At 50.1% G+C, this 21,601-nt stretch overlaps 1 protein-coding gene across 1 annotated transcript in view; it reads left to right on the forward strand.

Annotated features, from left to right (window-relative positions):
• The first annotated feature begins 6,441 nt into the window (after positions 1-6,441).
• ptprja (protein tyrosine phosphatase receptor type Ja) overlaps positions 6,442-21,601 on the forward strand; it is a 38,814-nt gene continuing 23,654 nt past the window's right edge. The window contains exons 1-3 of the mRNA XM_042341562.1: positions 6,442-6,580; positions 16,955-16,973; positions 21,023-21,304. Coding sequence (XP_042197496.1) covers positions 6,524-6,580; positions 16,955-16,973; positions 21,023-21,304 — 358 coding nt within the window. The 5' untranslated portion in view covers positions 6,442-6,523. The remainder of the gene's footprint in view (positions 6,581-16,954; positions 16,974-21,022; positions 21,305-21,601) is intronic.

Below are 21,601 nucleotides of genomic sequence, written 5' to 3' on the forward strand. Positions count from 1 at the left end.
ATGGGTTGATAGGAGGGTTACAGCTGCATTAGGTGTGAGGTACAGTTGGAGATGGGCAACGTGGAGGAAAGCGGTCCTGGTCAGGGACAGGAGAAAGTTGGTGCTCATCCAGGCCTTGATGTTACACCAGCAGAAAAACGCTGGTAGGATTGAGTTGATGACTGGAGAAGGAATAGTAGATTTGGGTGTCGTTCACACTATTGTGATTTTACACTCTTCCCCTTCTGTTCTTACTAAATAATCTTTATCAGTTTGCTTTCTGAAACTGAGGCATTCATTTAGCATCTCCGCCATCTCCTTATCCACTCAATGGTCCTGTCTCGACTCTAAGCCCTCAGGCCTGGGGCCCAGGATACGCACAGCCCTTACCAGCATGGGCAGGTTCATGCCCTGACCCTCCGCCCGACAGCAGTGCCACCTTGCCCTTTATGTGTGCCAAGTCTGCCCGCACCACCACACGGTGCCCCTGCACCAGCTGAAGCTTCCCGGTACAGACCACCAATCCTTCCAACGCCTCATCCACGCAGCGATCCACGGAGTTCAACAGCTTCTTTGAAACCTGCGGAGAAATACTGGTGTGAGTGTAACTGAGCATGGTTTGGCAGCAGAAATACAAGTAGGAAAGGTTGGTAGAGAGAGAAGCTATGGCAGCCTGTTACTGAAAGCAGGGCAAGAGGGCACGAGGACAGAGGTTACACATTAACCTTCACTAACTTCCTTCACGGGAATCATTAATCGGCGGTAAGTGCAGAACATGCTGGAAGGGCAAATTAGAGAGCAGTGAAATGTAAACTGTTAACCAGCTCAACCACCGCAGTCCAGTGTCACTCCTACACGGTGCTCAGCCGGTTTCACTCACTTACACTCTGATCTGCATCTCCGAATAATCCCTTTATTTAATCCTGCACTTTGTCACGTCTTTTGAGACGTGGAGGGGGACTGGGGGCTGAGAGGGGGCTGTGGACTGAGCGGGGTGGGCGCTGAGGGGGTAGAGGGGCTGAGGAGGGCTGAGGGCTGAGACAGTAGGGGGTCTGAGGGAGGGGGGGACTGGGGACTGACGGAATAGGGGAGCTGAAAGTTTGGAGGAGGCTGAGGGTGGGGTGGAGACTGTGGACTGAGGGGGATGGTGGGCCCGAGTGATGGGGGGTGGGGTGGGAGGGGGGGTGGGAGGGGTGTGGGGGCTGAGGGTGGGGGGGAGGGGAGTGGGGGCTGAGTCAGTGTCCAACAACAGTGTCCAACAGCAGAGGCCAAACCTTGGGCAAGTTTCCTTACTCCACACAGAGCCTAATAATAATCCCTCCAAAACAAAACAATAATCAATTGGTCATATTCAATCTACGACTGTTTGTGGGACATTGCTGTGCGCAATTGGCTGCCGCGTTCGCCCACAAATATACACTCACTTCACTTTACAGTGTGTTCTGTGAAGCGCTTTGGGACGTCCTCCCGACGTGAAAAGCGCTATATCAAATGCAAGGATTATTATTATTATTATTATATTCTGTATTAATCTCCCACAGCAGATGTGGCCACGTGGGTATCAGGCTGACCCAGCGCTGCCACATCAACAGCTCAACAACCCGATCCACAGCCCAGCATCCACCTCATCAGGGGACAGCCTGGGTGGGAGGGAGTGGGGCACTCAGATGGGAGTGAGACCGGTTGGGAAGCTAATGAGTAACCCGGGTTAAATATAACTCAACATCAGACATTCAATCTGTGTTTACCCTCAGTTTAGTCAATATCTCATTGTGTAACATTGCCCCTCACTGGCCACCATCATTACGCACCAGCTGTGATGAGAGCTGAACACACTGTGTGAGGTGAGCGCCCAGGTCAGGCCCATCACTGCCGCCCAGCCCGAGACTGACCACATCAAGGAACCAGTCAGAAACACGCCCCTACCACCACCCTCTCCTCCCCACAGCCTCTCCACGTGAGGGTAAAGATCCAGGAGGTTGTTGTTTTCCTAGCCAACAAGCTCCTGATAACCAGACCTTCACCATACGCCTGCTGTGGAGTTTACTGCTCAGCTTGCCTGAAACAGTCACTCAATAATAATAATTCTTATGTGTGATCCAGTGCCTGTCACTGGCAACATGGCAAAGCTCCCAACGGAATCACTCCCCTCGGGCTGCCCAGACCCTCAGCCACACACACAGCAACAACAACATTCATACAGTACCTTTCAGAGTGCCATTGCTAATATCAGCAAATAGAAGTGTCACTGCTAATAGAGGTATCATAGAATAATACAGTACAAAAGGAGGCCATTCGGCCCATTGTGTCTGTGCTGACTCTTTGAAAGAGCTGTCCAAATTAATCCCACTCCCCCACTCTCTCCCCATACCCCTGCAAATTTGTCCTCCTCAAATATCTTTCTACTCCTCGCTTGAAAGTTGTTATCAAATCAGGATCGATAGCGGTGTCATTGCTAATATCAGCCTGTATAGAGGTCCCAAGGTGCTGGACAATGAAGGGTTTGCACCCAAACTGGGGGTGGATTCGGAAGGGGTGGGGCCAAATTGGGGTGGGAGGGATGACCAAAGGCGCAGTAAAAGGGGAAGGACTTGATACAGACCTTAAAGGAGGGGAGGAAAGGGGCGAAGTGAAGGGTGGAGTTCCAGAGGGTGAAAGCAGAAAGGCTGAAGAGCCGATGCTGATGGTGGGACTGGCAGTTCGGTGGCTGTGGAGCAGGCCAGTGCCTGCTGAGCAAAGGGAGCAGGTGGCTTGGTAAGGATTCAGAAGGTCACAGAGGGAGAGAGATTCAAGGTCGTGAGGGGATTTAAAAGTGAGGACGAAGGTCTTGAACTCTATCTTCTAGGGGATGGGGAGCCAGTGGAGCCGGGCGAGGATGGGGGTGATCGGCTCATGGAGCCTGGTGCCGGAGAGGACACAAGGTGCAAAGTTCTGAATGGTAATTTGTTGTTGTCTGCAGCTTGTGGGGGGAAGAGTTGGGAAGTCCAACAAGCAGAGAAATGGTGTAGTCAAGACAGGATGTGATAAAAGTATGGATGAAGGTTTCAGCGGACTGAGGGGAGATGTTGTGGCAGAGGCGGGAAATGTTGCGGAAGTGGGTAGAGCTGAATGGGTCTGGACACAGATGTAGAGTTGGAAGGTCAGTTGAGGGTCAAACAAGATGCCAAGATTCTGGGGGGTGCATCCATGAATAATGATGCTGTCAGCGCCTGAGGTGTGGAGGCAGAGGAATAGAATTGGGTGTCATCCACATACATGTGGAAGCTAGCCCCATGCCTGAGGATGACATCTCAGAGTCCCTTGCCCTCACTCCCTCCATCCCACAGTCCCTCCCACTCACCATCCCACAGTCCCTCCCCTTCACCATCCCACAGTCCCACCGCATGGTGACCAGCGAGTCTTATCATCATTGAATTGTGGTTACATTGTCCACAGTATAAAGCTATTTACTTTGTTTACATACTGAAACATTTGGAAGCTCTCTGGTTGTAGGGCTGTTCGGTTCCAGCAGTGTGCGATATGCAAAGCAGGAGTTGATGCTGTGGAAAGTATGTAAATACGATCAGACCCTAGATTAATGTCAGGACTATTGACACCTCACGCTCAATTTGTAATCCAATTTCACATGGTACTCACTGCCATTGTCACCATCAGAAACCCCAGGGGCTCAGTGACCATCTAATCATCTAATCACTCCCCCATCAGCACCTCCATCGCCGCAATCTTACGCAAAGAATATTATAGGATTATTATTATAACAATCAACGACACACGCATAGCTGGATTGGAGGCTGAACAAGGGAGACATGGTGTGTGGTGGGCGGGGGTGGTAGTGGGGGTGGGTGGTGGGGGGTTTACCAGCCTGATCGCGGGGCAGTGCGGAGGTGAGAGTTAGGCCCATGTCAGCTGAGCGAGGCACCGGGCAGTGGGGTACAAGCAGGTCAGAGAGGTGGGGAGGTGCGGGTTGGGGGGGGTGGGGGGAGGACAAGCGTTATATGAAAGGGAGAGGATCTTGAAATCAATCGCGGTGATGTTTTGGATGAGCTGGTCCTTGTGGATTGCGGAACCAGGGAGACTGACGGGTGTTTGAGAAATCAAGGCGGAAGGTGACAAAGGTGTGGATGAAGGTTTCAGTAGCATCGGGTGTAAGATGGGGTAGAGGCTGGGGAGGGTAAGGAGGTCAGAGCTGGGTCCACACAGTTGAGGGATACAGCCAAGTGGATTTGATCTGTTTTGATCCTTGGTTTAACAGCTCATTTGAAGGATGGCACCTCTAACAAAGCGTCTCCCCAGCACTGCAGGGTCAGCACAGACAGCCTGTCCTCACCGTGACTTAAACCACAACCTTGTGACTGAGGTGAGAGTTTGCAAGTGAGTGTGTGAGCGAGTGTGCAAGACCATGTGCATGAGTGTGCAAGGCTGTGTAACTGAGTGTGTCAGGGTACGTGAGCGAGTGTGTCTCAGGAGGTGTGAGCGAGCGTGTCAGGCGGTGTGAGCGAGCGTGTCAGGCGGTGTGAGCGAGCGTGTCAGGCGGTGTGAGCGAGCGTGTCAGGCGGTGTGAGCGAGCGTGTCAGGCGGTGTGAGGGAGAGTAAATGACCACCCAGAAGAATGTATGAATCAGCCTTACTGGAATGAGGAAGTCAGTGTGAAAGAACTGCACTGACCGGTTTGCCCACTTTGTGCCCTCGGGATTTACAAGATGTGGTCATGGCTTTCAGGCTTTCACCCTCCGTAAACGGAAACTAGTTTGCATCTTGTAAGTCGGAAAGTAGTGTTATTCAGAGCGATTCTGAGTCCCCGCCTCAGACTCCCTCAGAATAGCAGCTCGTCACACTTGGCTGCAAACATATTAGACAGAAACACGACATGGTCACAACATGGAGCACACAATCTCTCTAACTGCTCTAACTGCTGCTTTCGCTCCCCACATTCCCAGCTCTCTCTCTCAGACTATACAGCGGTGTCACTGCTAACATCAGACTATATTGAAGAGTCACACTGTGAACGCAACAACAGATTGCACTTATATATTATTTATATTATAGTAACAATAATCGTACCAGCATTTCATACAGCGCCTCATCATCTCATTTGAGACGTCTCAAAGGACTTCACGGAATGTACTGTGGAGATGAGTGACTGTGCATTTTGTGAGCGAAACGTGAGATATTTTGTGGTCGGAATGTGAAATAGTCACTATTTTTACTGTCTACAAAACTGACTAGATAGCCAAAAGGTGTGTCTTGTGTAGAAATGTTGAGCTGACATTGCAGTGTAGCAGTGGTGGGGTGTGGGGGGGGGGGGGGGGGGAGCGCTAAGGTTACCTAAGTAGCCGTTTTCAGATGAGATGTTAAACTGAGGTCAGGTCTGTGCCTGTCCAGGTGGTCATTAGAGACTGCGCGGCGCTATTCGAAAAGAAAATAGGAGTTGCTCTCTCCTGGGTCCTGGCTATCGATGCCCCGGATAAAACCGCTCCCTCGCTCACCCCCGTGGCTGTCGGTGGGAAATCGGTTGTCAAGTTTGCCAAAAAAACTATTGCCGTTTCCCGTAAATACCATGAAGGGCTGAGGTATTTGTTGACTTGCTAAGGTGTTGCATGAAATGTTATCTTATTATTTCCCAGGAATGCAGCAGGTGGTTTGCTGACTGGGTAGGGCTGACCTGCTTGAGTGCCTCACTGTGCTGAGGGCTGGACTGTGCTGGGGTTGGGGAGGGCTGTTCTGTCCCAGGCTATGCTTGAGGGCTGTGCTGGGCTGTGCTGGGGTTGGGGGCTGTTCTGTCCCAGGCTATGCTTGAGGGCTGTGCTGGGCTGTGCTGGGGTTGGGGTGGGGGGGCTGTTCTGTCCCAGGCTATGCTTGAGGGCTGTGCTGGGCTGTGCTGGGGCTGTGCTGGGGTTGGGGGGCTGTTCTGTCCCAGGCTATGCTTGAGGGCTGTGCTGGGGTTGGGGTGGGGGGCTGTTCTGTCCCAGGCTATGCTTGAGGGCTGTGCTGGGATTGGGGTGGGGGCTGTTCTGTCCCAGGCTATGCTTGAGGGCTGTGCTGGGGGTGGGGGGCTGTTCTGTCCCAGGCTATGCTTGAGGGCTGTGCTGGGGGTGGGGGGCTGTTCTGTCCCAGGCTATGCTTGAGGGCTGTGCTGGGGTTGGGGGCTGTTCTGTCCCAGGCTATGCTTGAGGGCTGTGCTGGGCTGTGCTGGGGTTGGGGTGGGGTACTGTTCTGTCCCAGGCTATGCTTGAGGGCTGTGCTGGGCTGTGCTGGGGTTGGGGTGGGGGGCTGTTCTGTCCCAGGCTATGCTTGAGGGCTGTGCTGGGCTGTGCTGGGGTTGGGGTGGGGGGCTGTTCTGTCCCAGGCTATGCTTGAGGGCTGTGCTGGGCTGAGCCACTGACGTGCACACGCCCCACCCTTCAGTAACTTTTTGTTTCCTCTTACCAAGTGCCCCACACAGACAGTGAGTGCGCTGACACTGGGGCTGAGTTGCTTTCCCTGTGAGGTTGACCTGTTAGTGTCCGGAGGGGACTGGGGGTCGCTGTGGGATTGTTTGCTGGGGATGGGACGGTGGGGCTGCGGGGCTGCACTCTGGCTACTGGCGGCTTGGCTACTGCAGGTAAGGGGGGCAAGCCATCCCCTCCCTCACTCCCTCCCTCCCTCCCTCACTCACTCACTCTGCCTCACCGACTCTCTCTCACTCTCTGCCTCACTCACTCACTCTCTGCCTCACTCACTCACTCACTCTCTGCCTCACTCACTCTCTGCCTCACTGACTCTCTCACTCTCTGCCTCACTCACTCACTCACTCACTCTGCCTCACTGACTCTCTCACTCTCTGCCTCACTCACTCACTCACTTACTCTGCCTCACTCACTCACTCACTCACTCTGCCTCACTGACTCTCTCTCACTCTCTACCTCACTCACTCACTCTGCCTCACTCACTCACTCTCTGCCTCACTCACTCACTCTCTGCCTCACTCACTCACTCTCTGCCTCACTCACTCACTCTCTGCCTCACTCACTGACTCTCTCTCACTCTCTGCCTCACTCACTCACTCACTGCCTCTCTCTCTCTGACCCCCTCTCTCTGACCCCCTCACTCTCTCTTCCCCCTCTTTTGAGGAGTACTGGCACTGACTAACTGCACCTGTACCTAAGCGGAGTCGGAGCTGAACGTCAGGTGTCTGCGACACCTCAGGTGTCTCTCTCTCTGTGTGTCTTTGTAGTTGTCTCTGTCTGAGTCTCTGTTTGTGTGCGTCTGAATGTGTGTGTGTGTGGCTCTTTCTCTGTGTGTGTGTGTGTGTGGGGGGGTCTTTCTCTGTGTGTGTGTGGGGGGGGCTTTCTGTGTGTGTGTGGGGGGGGCTTTCCTGTGTGTGTGTGTGGGGGGGGGTCTCTCTCTGTGTGTGTGTGGGGGGGGCTTTCTCTGTGTGTGTGTGTGGGGGGGGGGTCTTTCTGTGTGTGTGGGGGGGGTCTTTCTCTGTGTGTGTGTGGGGGGGTCTTTCTCTCTGTGTGTGTGGGGGGTCTTTCTCTGTATGTGTGTGGGGGGATCTTTCTCTGTGTGTGTGGGGGGGGGGTCTTTCTGTGTGTGTATGTGGGGGGGTCTTTCTGTGTGTATGTATGTGTGGGTCTTTCTCTGTGTATGTGTGGGGGGGGGTCTCTATGTGTGTGTGTGCGTCTCTTTCTCTGTGTTTGTGTGTGTGTGTGTGTGTGTGTGGGGTATCTGTGTGTGTGTGTGTGGGGGGGTCTCTGTCTGTGTGTGTGTGGGGGGGCTGTCTGTGTGTGTGTGGGGGGGGGGGTCTCTGTCTGTGTCTGTGTGGGGGGGGGGGTCTCTGTCTGTCTGTGTGTGTGTGTGTGACTCTTTCCCTGTCTGGATTTCCCTTCCCTGGTGGCAGTGTCTCTCTCTCTCTCTCACACACTCACACACACAGACGCTGTGTTGGGGGATGTCAGCGCTGTGCTGTTAACTTTGTGTGTTGATGGCAAAGTTTTGCTGCGTTTATTGAAGAAGTGAAACTCGGAGTTCGGGACTGCGCTCAGAGTTCTGCGTAACAGCAGTCAGTCACTTGCCACACACTCACTCTCACACACACTCACTCCTTCGTCATTAACTGGAGCCACACACACCCCATTCTCATATATATATATATATAATAATAACAATCCTTGCATTTGATATAGCGCTTTTCACGTCTTCTCGACGTCTCAAAGCGCTTCACAGAATAGACTGTAAAGTGAATTGACTGTATATTTGTGGGCGAAACGCGGCAGCCAATTGCGCACAGCGGCGTCCCCCGCAAACAGTCGTGTGTGATATCGTGCCACGTACCCTTAAAGATACAGATACACGCACGCAGATACACCCGGGCACACGCAGACACACACGCAGACACACACGCAGGCTCACACGCGCACAACGCAGGCACACACGCTCACACACGCACAATGCAGGCGCACACACGCACAACGCAGGCGCACATGCTCACACACGCAAGGCAGGCGCACGCGCACACACGCAATGCAGGCGCACGCGCACACATGCAACGCAGGCACACGCGCACACACGCAACGCAGCCGCACGCACACACACACACAACGCAGGCGCACACAACGCAGGCGCACGCACACGCAACGCAGGAGCACGCACACACAACGCAGGCGCATGCACATGCAACGCAGACATTACACACATACACACACAGATGTACACACTCACACACATGCACACAGTCACCCACACACATACACTGTATACAGACCAATCTTGTGCTCTTTGTCTCTGTGCCGGTCTCCAGGAGGTGGTTAATGTGTTACTCTGTTATTGATTGTCTTCCTGACTGGCAATAAATGGCCATGATCCCCAGTGTTAGAGGAATGAACTGTGAGCAATGATTGAATAAGCTCGGGCTCTTCAAGCTTGAGAGAAGACGATTTAGAGTGAACCTCATACAGGGTATAACATTTTAAATGGGATTGAAATACTAAACCCAGATTATTACTGTAGTATCAAGAGGCACAGGTTTCGAGCTGTAAAGGCCAATTCAGGACAGACCCTAGGAAGTTTCTCTTTAGGCAGAGGGTAATCAACAGGTTAGCAGGGAAGGTGCAGAGGCCAGGACACTGGACCTCATTTAAGTTAAAAAGCAGCTTGATGCTGCAGTGATGGGGGTGGGATGAGATGCGACAAGGTACGGTTGCTAACTGTGCAGGGTTAAGGGATTGTGTATGGTGACATTGACACGGGATCACAGGGAACGAGTTTACACTGTGGGGAATGGCCCCCAGCGTCCAGACTTCAGAAACTGACAAGTTGGCAGCATCTCCCCAAGGGTTCCCCCACCCCCCCATACACACACACAAACACAGTTCAATATCAAAGCTCTTACCCCCCACACACATACACTGGGTGGATAGTGTATAGGGAGCTTTACTGTGTCTCTAACCAGCGCTGTCACTGAGCTGGGAATGTCGATGGACCGTGTAGAGACATGGTTAATTAACTATGATGGAAATTAACATAACTTACAAGGATACAGGCTATTCGGGAAAGAATGAAGTGAAAGGAAAGGTGGAGGAGTTTCCATGTATGTTGGGGACACTTGGGAGGTTAAGATAGTTCACCCAATATCACAGGATCAATTATCGTATGAAATTTTCTGGGGGTGGGGGGGGCGTGCTCAACGAGAAAAAGCCTTGACTAACATTTGGGGTTTACTGCAGACCGCCAGGGCAAAGCAGGGAGAACAACGGCACTGTATAATATTAGGAGTTTATGTAAAAAAAAACTTGCATTTAAGCAGGAAATTTCACTTGGGGTTGTGTCTTGGAACTCTTAACCAATGGCATAGTTTGAAGCTGAGCTAGGGAGAGAGAAGTAACCCTAGGAATGATTGATGAGGAAATGAAAATGAGCAAAGAGGGGATGAGACAAAGGGTTAGAAGCAGAGGTTGTGTGTGTCGTGGCTGAAAGCATAGCTGTCAGAGGTGGAGGGAGGGGTTGAGGAGTGGGTGTGAGCAGGTCAGAGAGGTGGGGAAGGTGCCAGGGCACAAAGTGATTTGTATATGAGTGAAAGGATCTTGAAAATCTATTGAATCTGCAACAAGGAAAGTGATGATGAGGGGGTGAGGTTTGGTGATGGGATAGGGTTTAGTGATGTGCGGGTGGGGTTTGGTGCAGGAGCTGGGGAAACCGGCAGTGAGGAAAGGGCTGGAGAAATCAAGATGGGAGGTGACGGATGGGTTGATAGGAGGGTTACAGCTGCATTAGGTGTGAGGTACAGTTGGAGATGGGCAACGTGGAGGAAAGCGGTCCTGGTCAGGGACAGGAGAAAGTTGGTGCTCATCCAGGCCTTGATGTTACACCAGCAGAAAAACGCTGGTAGGATTGAGTTGATGACTGGAGAAGGAATAGTAGATTTGGGTGTCGTTCACACTATTGTGATTTTACACTCTTCCCCTTCTGTTCTTACTAAATAATCTTTATCAGTTTGCTTTCTGAAAACTGAGGCATTCATTTAGCATCTCCGCCATCTCCTTATCCACTCAATGGTCCTGTCTCGACTCTAACCATTCAGTACAGCTAATAGCCTTTACTACTCCTGTTTCTGTTAGTATTCTTTCTTTTTTTGTATTCAATGCTCTTAATCAATCATCTGTTTAACCTTCCTTAAGTTTGCTGTGTTCACTGTTTGTTCCTTCCCCATTAGCTATTCTGTACTTTTCAAATGCTTGGTTGCTCCAGTTACAGCTTTTTGTTCACCGTATTCACCACCAGCGTCCAATTGTTCATTAATTTTCCTAATCTCTAACTGGAATAGATTTCCCCTGCACCCTTTCTATCTCTGCTGAAAAATCTTACATTGTTGCTCAACTTCTGTTTGCCATTGTTTCCCTCCAGCCTATTTCAGCCAGTTTGTTCCTCATACCATTATAATCAGCCTTTTTTTTTACACAGTCAACAACCTTGGTGCTTGTCCGGTCTATCAATTTTTCTATTATTATCTTGAATCTTATTATAATATGGTCACTGCCCTGCGGACTTCCCCCACATCGACACGCTGACCTTCTCAGGCTCGTTGCCCATAACTAGGTCCAACACCTCTCTTGTTGGATTTTCTACGGATTGGCACAAAGAGTCCTGTACATTTTACAAAAACGACATCCCCTTCTGGCCTCCCATTCACTCCCTCTGCCAGTCTATCTGGGGATAATTGAAATTCTGGGGTTCAGAAAGGGTATGTTTTGTCTGACCATATAAGTGCAAGTTGTTGTTGTTTTGTGAGTAGGTGAGAGCCCAGGTTGACTGTGGGAAGCCATGTGGTGTATATCTAGACTGACAAAAGCCGTTTGACTAAGTGGCTTCATGGGAACCTCCCTCACAAACTGTGATCACTGAGTATCAAGAGCAAGAAGTGCCAAGAGAGAAGCTGAAACAGATCAAAGGATATTTGTTGACTCTTTGCTAAGTGTGTTACAAGCTCGCAAGATAGGTCTGGTGTAGGGTGCATGTCGTGGGGGGTGTAGGGGGTTTGGAGGGATGTTGCAGAGTAACTATGGTGGGGGCACGACAGAGCACTGATTTATTGTCACTGAGTACTGGTGAGTGTATGAAACAAATTAGCCAAACAGGTGGTGGAACCAGGAACTATAAAAGGTTTCAGAGAGGAACTGAACAAGTTCCTGTTCAGCTGAATGGATTTTGGGTATTCAACAATGAGATAAGACTACTAGGAAGCTGGATGAATCACTGGATTTATCATTGCATTGGTCTAAACAGAGAGAGAGATGGGGAAAAGGGAGAGAGATAGGGGGCAAAGGTAGGGAGAGATGTGGGAAATTGGAGAGAGGGGAAAGAAAGAGCAAGAGAGAGGGCAGGGAAAGAGAATCAGAGAATGAGAGAGAAAGAGACAGTATGTGAGAGAGTGATGGAGAGGGGGGGGAGAGAGAAAGAAGGGGAAGAGAGAGTGAGATCGAGAGAAGGAAAGAGAGTGAGTAAGAGAGATGGGGAAAGAGAATGAGAGAGATTGCGAGAGAGAGTGAGAGAGATGGGGAGAGAGAGAGAGAGATGGGGAGAGAGAGTGAGAGAGAATATATTAGAATATACAGCACAGAAACAGGCCATTCAGCCCAACTGGTCTATGCCAGTGTTATGCACCACACGAGCCTCCTCCTGCCTTTCCTCAACTAAGTCTTCAAGCATAACCTACCTGGAGTCCTATAGCTCAGTGGTTAGAGCACTCGCTTTGCAAGCGAGAGACCTGAGCTCAATTCCAGTAGAGCGAAACCTTGGGCGAGTTTCCTTACTCCACACAGAGCCTAATAATAATCCCTCCAAAAAACCAAAAAACAATAATAAATTGGTCATTTTCAATCCACGACTGTTTGTGGGACATTGCTGTGCGCAATTGGCTGCCGCGTTCACCCACAAATATACAGTCAATTCACTTTACAGTGTGTTCTGTGAAGCACTTTGGGACGTCTTCCCGACCTGAAAAGCACTATATCAAATGCAAGGATTATTATTATTATTACTATTCCTTTCTCCCTCATGTGCCTCTCTAGCTTTCCCTTAAATACATTTATGCTATTTGCCTCAACAACTCCTTGTGGTAGCATGTTCCACATTCCCACTACTCTCCATGTGAAGAAATTTCTTCTAACTTCCCTTTTTGATCTATTTGGGACTATTTTATATTGATGGCCCCTGGTTTTGGTCTCCCCCACAAGTGGAAACACCTTCTCTGCGTCTACCCTATCAAAACCTTTCATAATTTTTAAGACCTCTATCAGGTCACCCCTTACCCTCCTCTTCAAGAGAAAAGAGTCCCAAGCATGTTCAGCCTTTCCTGATAGGTATAACCTCTCAGTTCTGGGATCATCCTTGTGAATCTCCTTTGCACCCTCTCCAGTGTCTCTGCGTCCCTTCTATAATGTGGGGACCAGAACTGCACACAGTATTCTAAGTGTGGTCTAACCGAGGTTCTATAGAGGTTTACCATAGCTTCCCTGCTTTTCATTTATATCCCTCCAGAAATGAACCTCAATGCCTGATTTGCTTTCTTTAATGGTTTTATTAACCTGCATTGCTACTTTTAGTGAATTGTGCGTGTGTGTGTGTGTACTTCTAGGTCCCTTTGCTCCTCCATCCCATTAAGTGTTTATTTTCCAGGATGTATGTCACTTCCTTATTCCTTCTACCAAAATGTACCACCTCACACTTTTCTACATTGAAATGCATTTGCCATTTAAATGCCCACTCAACAAGTTATTAATGTCTTGCTGTAATTTGTTGCAGTCCTCCTCTGTATTAACTGTGCCCCCCAATTTGGTTTTGAAGGGGAAAGGGAGTGAGAGAGAGAGAGATATGGAAAGGAAAGAGTGAGAGAGAGATGGAGAAAGAGAGAGAAAGAGTGAGAGAGAGAAAAAAGGGGGAGAGAGAGAGAGGGAGAAAACGAGTGAGAGAAGTGGGGGTGGGTGGGAAAGAGATAAAGGGGAAAAGAGAGGGGGTAAAAGGACAGAATGTGAGTGAGAGACGGAAAGAGAGAGAAGGAAAGAATGCCTAAAAGAATAAAAATGAATGACAGGTTATGCAAACTCAAATAAGGAAAAGAGAGAAAAATAAGTGGGGTTGGGGTATGTGGGTGGAGGCTGTCACCGGAGCTGGGAGCAGCCAGGCGCGCTGGGAGCACGCTCATCTCGGGCATTGGGGCTTCAAACCCTGCATTAGGACTTACAATCAGAGAATCTTACAGCACAGAAGGAGGTCATTCGCCCCATCATGTCCGTGCAGCTCTTTGAAACAGCTACCAACTAGTCCCACTACCCCGCTCTTACCCCAGAGCCCTGCAATTTTTTCCTTTTTAAGTACCTATCCAATTCCCTTTTGAAAGCTACTAGTGAATCTGCTTCAGGCAGATTGTAACAACAATCTGGGTTGAAAAAAATGTCTCCTTCCCTCTGTTTTTTCTTAACCAATTATCATAAATCTGTGTCCTCTGGTTACTGACCCACCCAAGAAGAGGAAACAGTTTCTCCCAAACTACACAAAACCTCTCACAGACTCGACCCCTTATAGTTCAGGCTGTCATTCCAGGACGGGGGGGTGACGGCTTTGTCAGAAGTGCTGTCCTTTGAATGAGACATTCTGTTCATGTTAACAAGTCTATGACACTATCATTATAATCCTTGTATTTGAATACAGTGCCTTTAGAACTAAAGAACAGAGGGTAAGAGAGTGAAAGGGGGAGAGAAATAGGAATAAACAAGAGAGAGGGGGAAAGAGAGAGAGAGAGAGATGGGTAATGGGGAGAGGGAAGGATAGAGAGAGAGAGTGAAAGAGAGAAAGGGCTGTAGTGAGTGACCAGTCAGTGAGGTGTGAGTGGAGTGAGCAGCAATGTCAGGCCATTGCTCAGACACACAATTGTATCTTGAGAAAAGCTTCTTAATAATTTCCTGCCGCATTTCCTGTCAGGCTCTCAGTGCACGCCCTGCCCCCCTCCCCCTCTGGTAAACTCTAGCAAGGTCACTGCAGAGAGGAGAGTCTCAGCATGACCCATCCAGCCATGTTCCCTGCACTGTGACTTCCCTCCTCACCCCTGCACCCTCATCCTCCCATACCACCGTCCAGACTCCCAGAAATCTAACTAAAAAACAAAACAATAATAAATTGGTCATTTTCAATCCATGACTGTTTGTGGGACATTGCTGTGCGCAATTGGCTGCCGCGTTCGCCCACAAATATACAGTCAATTCACTTTACAGTATATTCTGTGAAGCGCTTTGGGACGTCCTCCCGACGTGAAAAGCGCTATATCAAACGCAAGGATTATTATTATTATTATAACACTAACTCCCAGAAATCTAATTAACATTAACGCTGTCTGTCCACACTCTCAGGGGAGCCACGGCACGGGTTAGACACAGAGTAACGCTTCCACATCGACACTGTCCGTCCGCACTCCCAGATCAGAGACAGCATAGGTTAGAGACAGAGTAAAGCTACCTCTACACCGTCCACATTCCTGCTTTTGTATTGATTATAATTGAGTTGTAATAATAATAATAATAATAATAATCCTTGCATTTGATATAGCGCTTTTCACGTCAGGAGGACGTCCCAAAGCGCTTCACAGAACACACTGTAAAGTGAAGTGAGTGTATATTTGTGGGCGAACGCGGCAGCCAATTGCACACAGTAATGTCCCACAAACAGTCGTAGATTGAAAATGACCAATTTATTATTGTTTTTGGTTTTGGAGGGATTATTATTAGGCTCTGTGTGGAGTAAGGAAACTTGCCCAAGGTTTCACCCTGTCTGGAATTGAACTCAGGTCTCTCACTTGCAAAGCGAGTGCTCTAACCACTGAGCTACAGGACTCCACACTGTATGCAAGACATGGGTGAGGTTTTAGATTGTGGTTTGGAATTCTCGCAATTATTGTGTATTTATATCAGGAAGTTATTTTGGGTTTCTGGTATGAATTGTTGGCTGACTGAAGGGCGTTCTCTCTGAGTGACGTAAAGGCCTTCTATACCAAGACCTCTCTCTAACTGCTGGATAGGGAATGGTCCGACACCATGACTCACAACTACTGGAGTCGGGCTTCAACTCAGAGCTTGGTAATGTGGACCCCGCGTCAGCACCTTCTCCTGCCTTGGCTCAGCATGGCGTTTCCACAGTAATGGGCCAGGCCAGGAGACAGGCGTGTCCAGTACCAGAGATAGACAGGCAGACATTAACCCGCATCCATCTGCAGTACAGCGTCCAGCTCAGGCTGGCAAAGGTCATCCCCAGTGTTAGAGGAGGATAGCAAAGGTCGTGTGTCGCTCTCTCTCTCTCTCCCAGCCCCTTGCGTCAGACTGAACACAGTGAGAGCCTTTGTTGTATTGTGTGTGGGGTTACTGTGCTCTGATCAAAGCTCTACTTGCACTCGCTCATACTATTCAGAGTTCAGCTTCAAACAAAATTCAAATTTCAAACATTGAAATGTAAAATAGCAGCAATTGATTCAGTGGGGACTGTGGGCGGCAGAGCCCAGGATCTCCACTCCTCTCCACTCAGCTCCTGTGCGTGTGTGTGTGTGCGCCTCTCTCTCACTCTCTCATTGTCTCTCTCTCTCTCTATCTGATCTCTCACTCTCATTTTCTCTCTGACCTATCTCTCATTTTCATTGCCTTACACTCTCTAACCTCTCTCACTCAGTCTCTCTCTCACTCTTCATCTTACTCTCTATCACATTCTGTCTTTCTCTGTATCTCTCTCTCTGTCTCTTATGGTCTCACTCTCACTGCCTCCCATGGCCTCTCTCTCCTTTGTTCTGTCTCTCATTATCTCTCCATCTCACTATCTCTCTCCCTCTCTGATTGACTGTCTGTACTGTCTTGCTCTCTCTCTGATTGTTTAGACGTCTGTCTATCTCACTCTCTGATTGTCTAGACATTTGTCTATCTCACTGTCTTACTCTCTGATTGTCTCTCTTTCTGTGTTTCTCTCTCATTCTCTCTTTCTGTATCTGTCCTTTGTGATAGTCAGAAGACAAATTCTGTTTCCTACAGGTGGCTGGTGGAAAATACAATAACTAAACACAATAATTATTGATCCTTGTCAGGTACTCGTTGCTCCCCTCACCCCCCGCCCGCCCTAGAATCCCGCTCCCCACACACACACTCACACACAGATTCGCACACTCACTCTCACACAGGTACACTCACTTTTCTTCATCATTAACTAGAGCCACACAGCCCCATTGAGATATATATATAATAAATAATAATAATCCTTGCATTTGATATAGAGTTTTTCACATCCTCGAGATGTCTCAAAGTGCTTTACAGAACAAACTGTAAAGTGAATTGACTATATATTTTATGGGTGAAACACAGCAGCCAATTGTGCACAGCAGTTTGTCCCACAAACAGTTGTGGATTGAATGACCACATTATTATTATTATCATAATTTCTACGTCACTCTCTCCCTCTCTCTCTTCCACAGGGCCCGGTGTCTGCAGAGGGTAAGTCAATCTGGTGAGAGTAAACGTGTGTTTCTCTCTCTCTTGGTCGTTCTCCCTGTCATGCTCTCTCTCTCTCTCTCTCTTACTCTCTGTTGCCCTCTCTCTCACTCTCTCGTGCCCTCTCTCTGCTGCTTTGCTCGTATTGTGCATCGCACAGAGCTCCGCCCCACTATTGCCTTTACTCAAAATATGGTGTTAGCGCCGCCTATTGGAGACAGGCAGATTGTCACCCACCGCTCACAATCCCTCAGTGCCTAGGGATGTCCTTCCAGCGAGAAAGCCTCTGTATAAATGTAATTTTGTTGTTGTTGCACCGAAGGTTGGTTCCACTGAGCTTCGAATCCACCTTGATTGGTTTGCGGAGAGATAAGTAGCTGTTGCTTAAGCTCCACATCTCCAACTCATGGACCCATCGCTTAGTGGGTAGCGATGTGTGTTTGAGCTGTGGGCTGGAAGATGCTGTGTTGCCCACCGGGAAGCTCGCAGGGCATTCCTTGTTCCTGCCACCGACCTAGTGAGGGCTTAAACCCCCGCTGGTCAGATGACAACTGGCCAACTAGTGACTATCCTACTTGGGGGAGGTAAACAAGGTCTCCTTGGAGTTGAACTGGCTGCAAGGTTACATGTTTGGCAATGAGTGTTGGAATCAAGCCCACCCTCTGCGACGGTCTCTAGTCCAGTTCCTGAGCCAGGCGAGTCCGTAGTATTCCAAGGCCCTGCTGATGATAATAATATTCTTTGCATTTGATATAGCACTGTTCACGTTTTCTGGACATCTCAAAGCGCTTCACAGAATGTACTGTAAAGTGAATTGACTATACATTTGTGGGCGAAATGCAGCAGCCAATTGCGCACAGCAGTGTCCCACAAACAGTCGTAAATTTTTTGTTCTTGAGGGATTATTATCAGGCGTGTGAGTAAGGAAACTTGACCAAGGTTTCGCCCTGCCGGGAATCAAACCCAGGTCTCTCGCTTGTGAGGCAAGTGCTATAACTACTGAGCTACAGGCCTCCACAGTACAGCCAGTCTGGCTTATTGGCAGGACTTGGAAGGGCAGACCAGTCAGTGGTGGCAGGGAATACTATCACTCTGCTCCTGTTAACCCTGAAAGCCAAAATCCTATTGGGTAAGGTGGTCCTAGCTGGACAAGCAGTGGGAAAGAATGCATTTCCATTCCAGACACAGGGACATTCCCATACATACATGGAACTCAGTTTGGTTTGGAGACTCTTAAACATGGCAAGCATGTGAGTCAGACACCCAGCTGATCACAGTGATGGGTTCCATGTGTGTCAGACACCCGGCTGATCACAGTGATGGGTTCCATGTGTGTCAGATGCCGCCTATTCATGTTGAATGCTTTCCATGTGCGTCAGGCACTTGGCTATAAACGAACCATGTTGTTCACAATCACAGCTCTGCTGTTAGTTAGGCTGATGACTGCACTGACATTGATGTTTGGTACGCGTATCCAAAGGAAGCAATTCTCACGTTGTCTTGCCACAAATCCTCCTATCTTATGGCTCTGACCTCCTGGTGTCTCTTGAACTCGCTTATCTACTGTGTCACCTCAGCGTTCGGTTCGATCCCCAGCTCTCCTTTCTCCCTGACCAATAAGCCCGCTGCCTTCAACTCCCCCACAGTGCACTCCTCTGATCCATCCAGGAACTGTTCCTTCACAACAACAACTTGCACTTATATAGTTCCTGTCCCTAATTAGCAAGAAGCGTAGTAGGTTAACAGGACACAGGACTCATTTAGAAAATAGCTTGATGCTGTGAGGGGAAGAAGGTGATATGGGGAACCCGGAAGGATAAGATCACATGGGCCCAAAGGATTTCTCGCTCCAGACCCACTTTGTGTTCTTGTAAATCTGGTGCACTGTCACATCTGGCGTCCCCCAGGGCTCTGTTCTTGGCCCACTCCTCTTTAATATCTACATGCTCCCCCTTGGTACATCATCTACAGACCTGGGGTCAACTTCCATATGTATGCAGATGACACCCAACTCTATCTTTCTGCCTCCACCCTCAACTCCACTGCTGTCCTGACAGACTGCCTGTCGGACATCAAGTCCTGGATGAGGGCAAATTTCCTACAGTTGAATGTGAACAAGACTGAGGCCCTCCTGATTGGCTCACACCAGCGTCTCCGCACCTCAGGCTCTGGCAGCATCAACCTCCATGGCTGCACACTTCAACTCACCAAACCAGTCAGGAACCTCGATGTCTTGTTCAATCCTCAACTTTTTTTTCTTCCCCACATCCAAGCCATGACACACTCTGCCTTTCCTCACCTCCGTAACATTGCCCAACTCTGCCACTACCTCACCCTTCAGACCCCATCTCTCCCATTGTCGCCCGATTTCCATTGGCTCCCTATCCTTCAAAGAATCCAGTTCAAGATCCTGGTTCTCACCTACAAAGCCCTCCATGGCCTCGAGCCACCCTCCCTCTGCGACTTCCTAACCCCCTACCAACCTGCCCGCTCCCTCCACTCAGCCGGCTCTGGCCTGCTCCTCGTCTCCCGACCCACCCGCTCCACCATTGGCGGGAGAGCCTTCAGCCACTTTGCCCCCAACCTCTGGAATTCCATCCCCCAATCACTCTGCCTCACCCCCTCCTTAGCCTCCATCAAGTCCCGTCTCAAGACCCTCCTCTTTGACCATGCCATCGGCCACTCCCATTTGTCCTCCCCTCTCCCCCCCCACCCCCCGACCCCAGCTCGGGTCTGAAATGCTGTACACTGCCAGCGCGTTGGGACATCCTCCCGACGTGAAAGGCGCTTTACAAATGTAATCTTGTTACATGTGGATGACACCCAACTCTATCTTTGTTCCGTGTTTTCTCCCAGTTCCCAGTCCTGGACCCATCAATGTGGCAGATGTCAATACCAGTGCCATCTCCCTGACCTGGGAAATACCTGCAAACATGACTGCAGGGACTTACAACTTCAGTGTCACCTCCCGGAGCCACGCTTCTGACGCTCAGAATCTCATCGCAATAAAAAACAGCATTGTGATTGACCACCTAACGGCTGGCACTGAGTACTACATCTCTGTGGCTACTATCGGAGCAAACTCACTGCAGAGCAATTGCACTGCAGAACCAGCCTGGAGGGGGAGCGGCACCAGCCTCTCCCCCTCCAGGCTGGTGACCTGGAGGGGGAGAGGCTGGTGACCTGGAGGGGGAGAGGCTGGTGACTTGGGGGGGAGAGGCTGGTGACCTGGAGGGGGAGAGGCTGGTGACCTGAAGGGCGAGAGGCTGGTGACCTGGAGGGGGAGAGGCTGATGACCTGGAGGGGGAGAGGCTGGTGACCTGGAGGGGGAGAGGCTGGTGACCTGGAGGGGGAGAGGCTGGTGACTGAGGGGGGAGAGGCTGATGACCTGGGAAGGTGGGCTGGTGACCGGGGGGGAGGGGCTGGTGACCCAGGGAGTGGCTGGTGATCTGGGGGGCAGAGGCTGGTGACCACAGGGGCTGGTGACCGCGGGGCCTGGTGACCTGTGGGGAAGAGCTGGTGATCGGGGAAGACGGGCTGGTGACCGGGGAGGTGCTGGTGAACTGAGGGAGGGGTGAGTGGACTTGGGGGAGGGCCTGGTGATCCTGGGGGACGGTCTGGTTACCGGGAGTAGGGGCTGATCATCCGGTGGAGGGGCTGGTTACCGTTCACGTTCCCAAGCGAGTGTTAATTTCCTCTTTCTGGCTCTTTAAACATTTTATTGACGTCCGTAATGAGAAACGTCTCAAAGCGCCTCACACAGTTGCTGTCAGGTGTAGTGACTGTGTTTGTAAGTGAATGTGACAGCCAATTTATACACACGTTTTGCACACAATTATATACGGTCAATTCACTTTACAATATATTCTGTGAAGCACTTTGAGACTTATTTAGACAACAGATTGATGATGTGATGGGAAGAGGGTGAGACGGGGTGTCTGTCAGGATAAGATCAGATGAGCTCAAAGTCCCCGATGGTGGGGCTTCAACCAACAACTAAGCAGCAAGAGTGCGAGTGACTGAGCCAGTTTAACTTTGTTTTTGTCCAACAGAACCTGAGCAAATACCAACCAGCAACGTGACGGTGGAGAACCAAGGGAGCACAACCTCTCTGAAGGTGACCTGGCACACTCCGCCTGGCAATGTGGAGAATTATACCATCCACGTCCAAGATTATCGGAACCTTTCAGCCTATGACAAGACCTTCACCGTGTTCCCCCAAAACACATCACACACAATCATCAACCTACAGCCTGGCCGCTGCTACAACATCACTGTGGCTACCAACAGTGGGCCCCACAGCATCGCATCTGAACCTGTATCAGGTTGTACCAGTAAGTACAGGCCCGGGGACTGGGGTTTGGCTCCCATCTCTCTGGCTTTGCCTCTCCACATGCTGCCTGCCCTCCACTGCCCAGTCCACAAGCTTCCCAAATCCTCCCCGCTCTCCTCTGCTCCTCTTCTGGCGATGTTCCCTCACCCCACACACACTCACGTCATAGGCTCAACATCACAGGTGATACATTATTCCCAGACCCAGCTGGTCACCGGGTGGAGCGTCTCATTACTGGTTGGGAGGGTCTGTAACTGGGGTTGAGGGGGGTGTGATTTAGAGTGGCAAAGAGTAATTT

The sequence above is a fragment of the Callorhinchus milii genome, unplaced genomic scaffold, assembly GCF_018977255.1.
Source record: "Callorhinchus milii isolate IMCB2004 unplaced genomic scaffold, IMCB_Cmil_1.0 Scaffold17, whole genome shotgun sequence".
Classification (NCBI taxonomy): Eukaryota; Metazoa; Chordata; class Chondrichthyes; order Chimaeriformes; family Callorhinchidae; genus Callorhinchus; species Callorhinchus milii.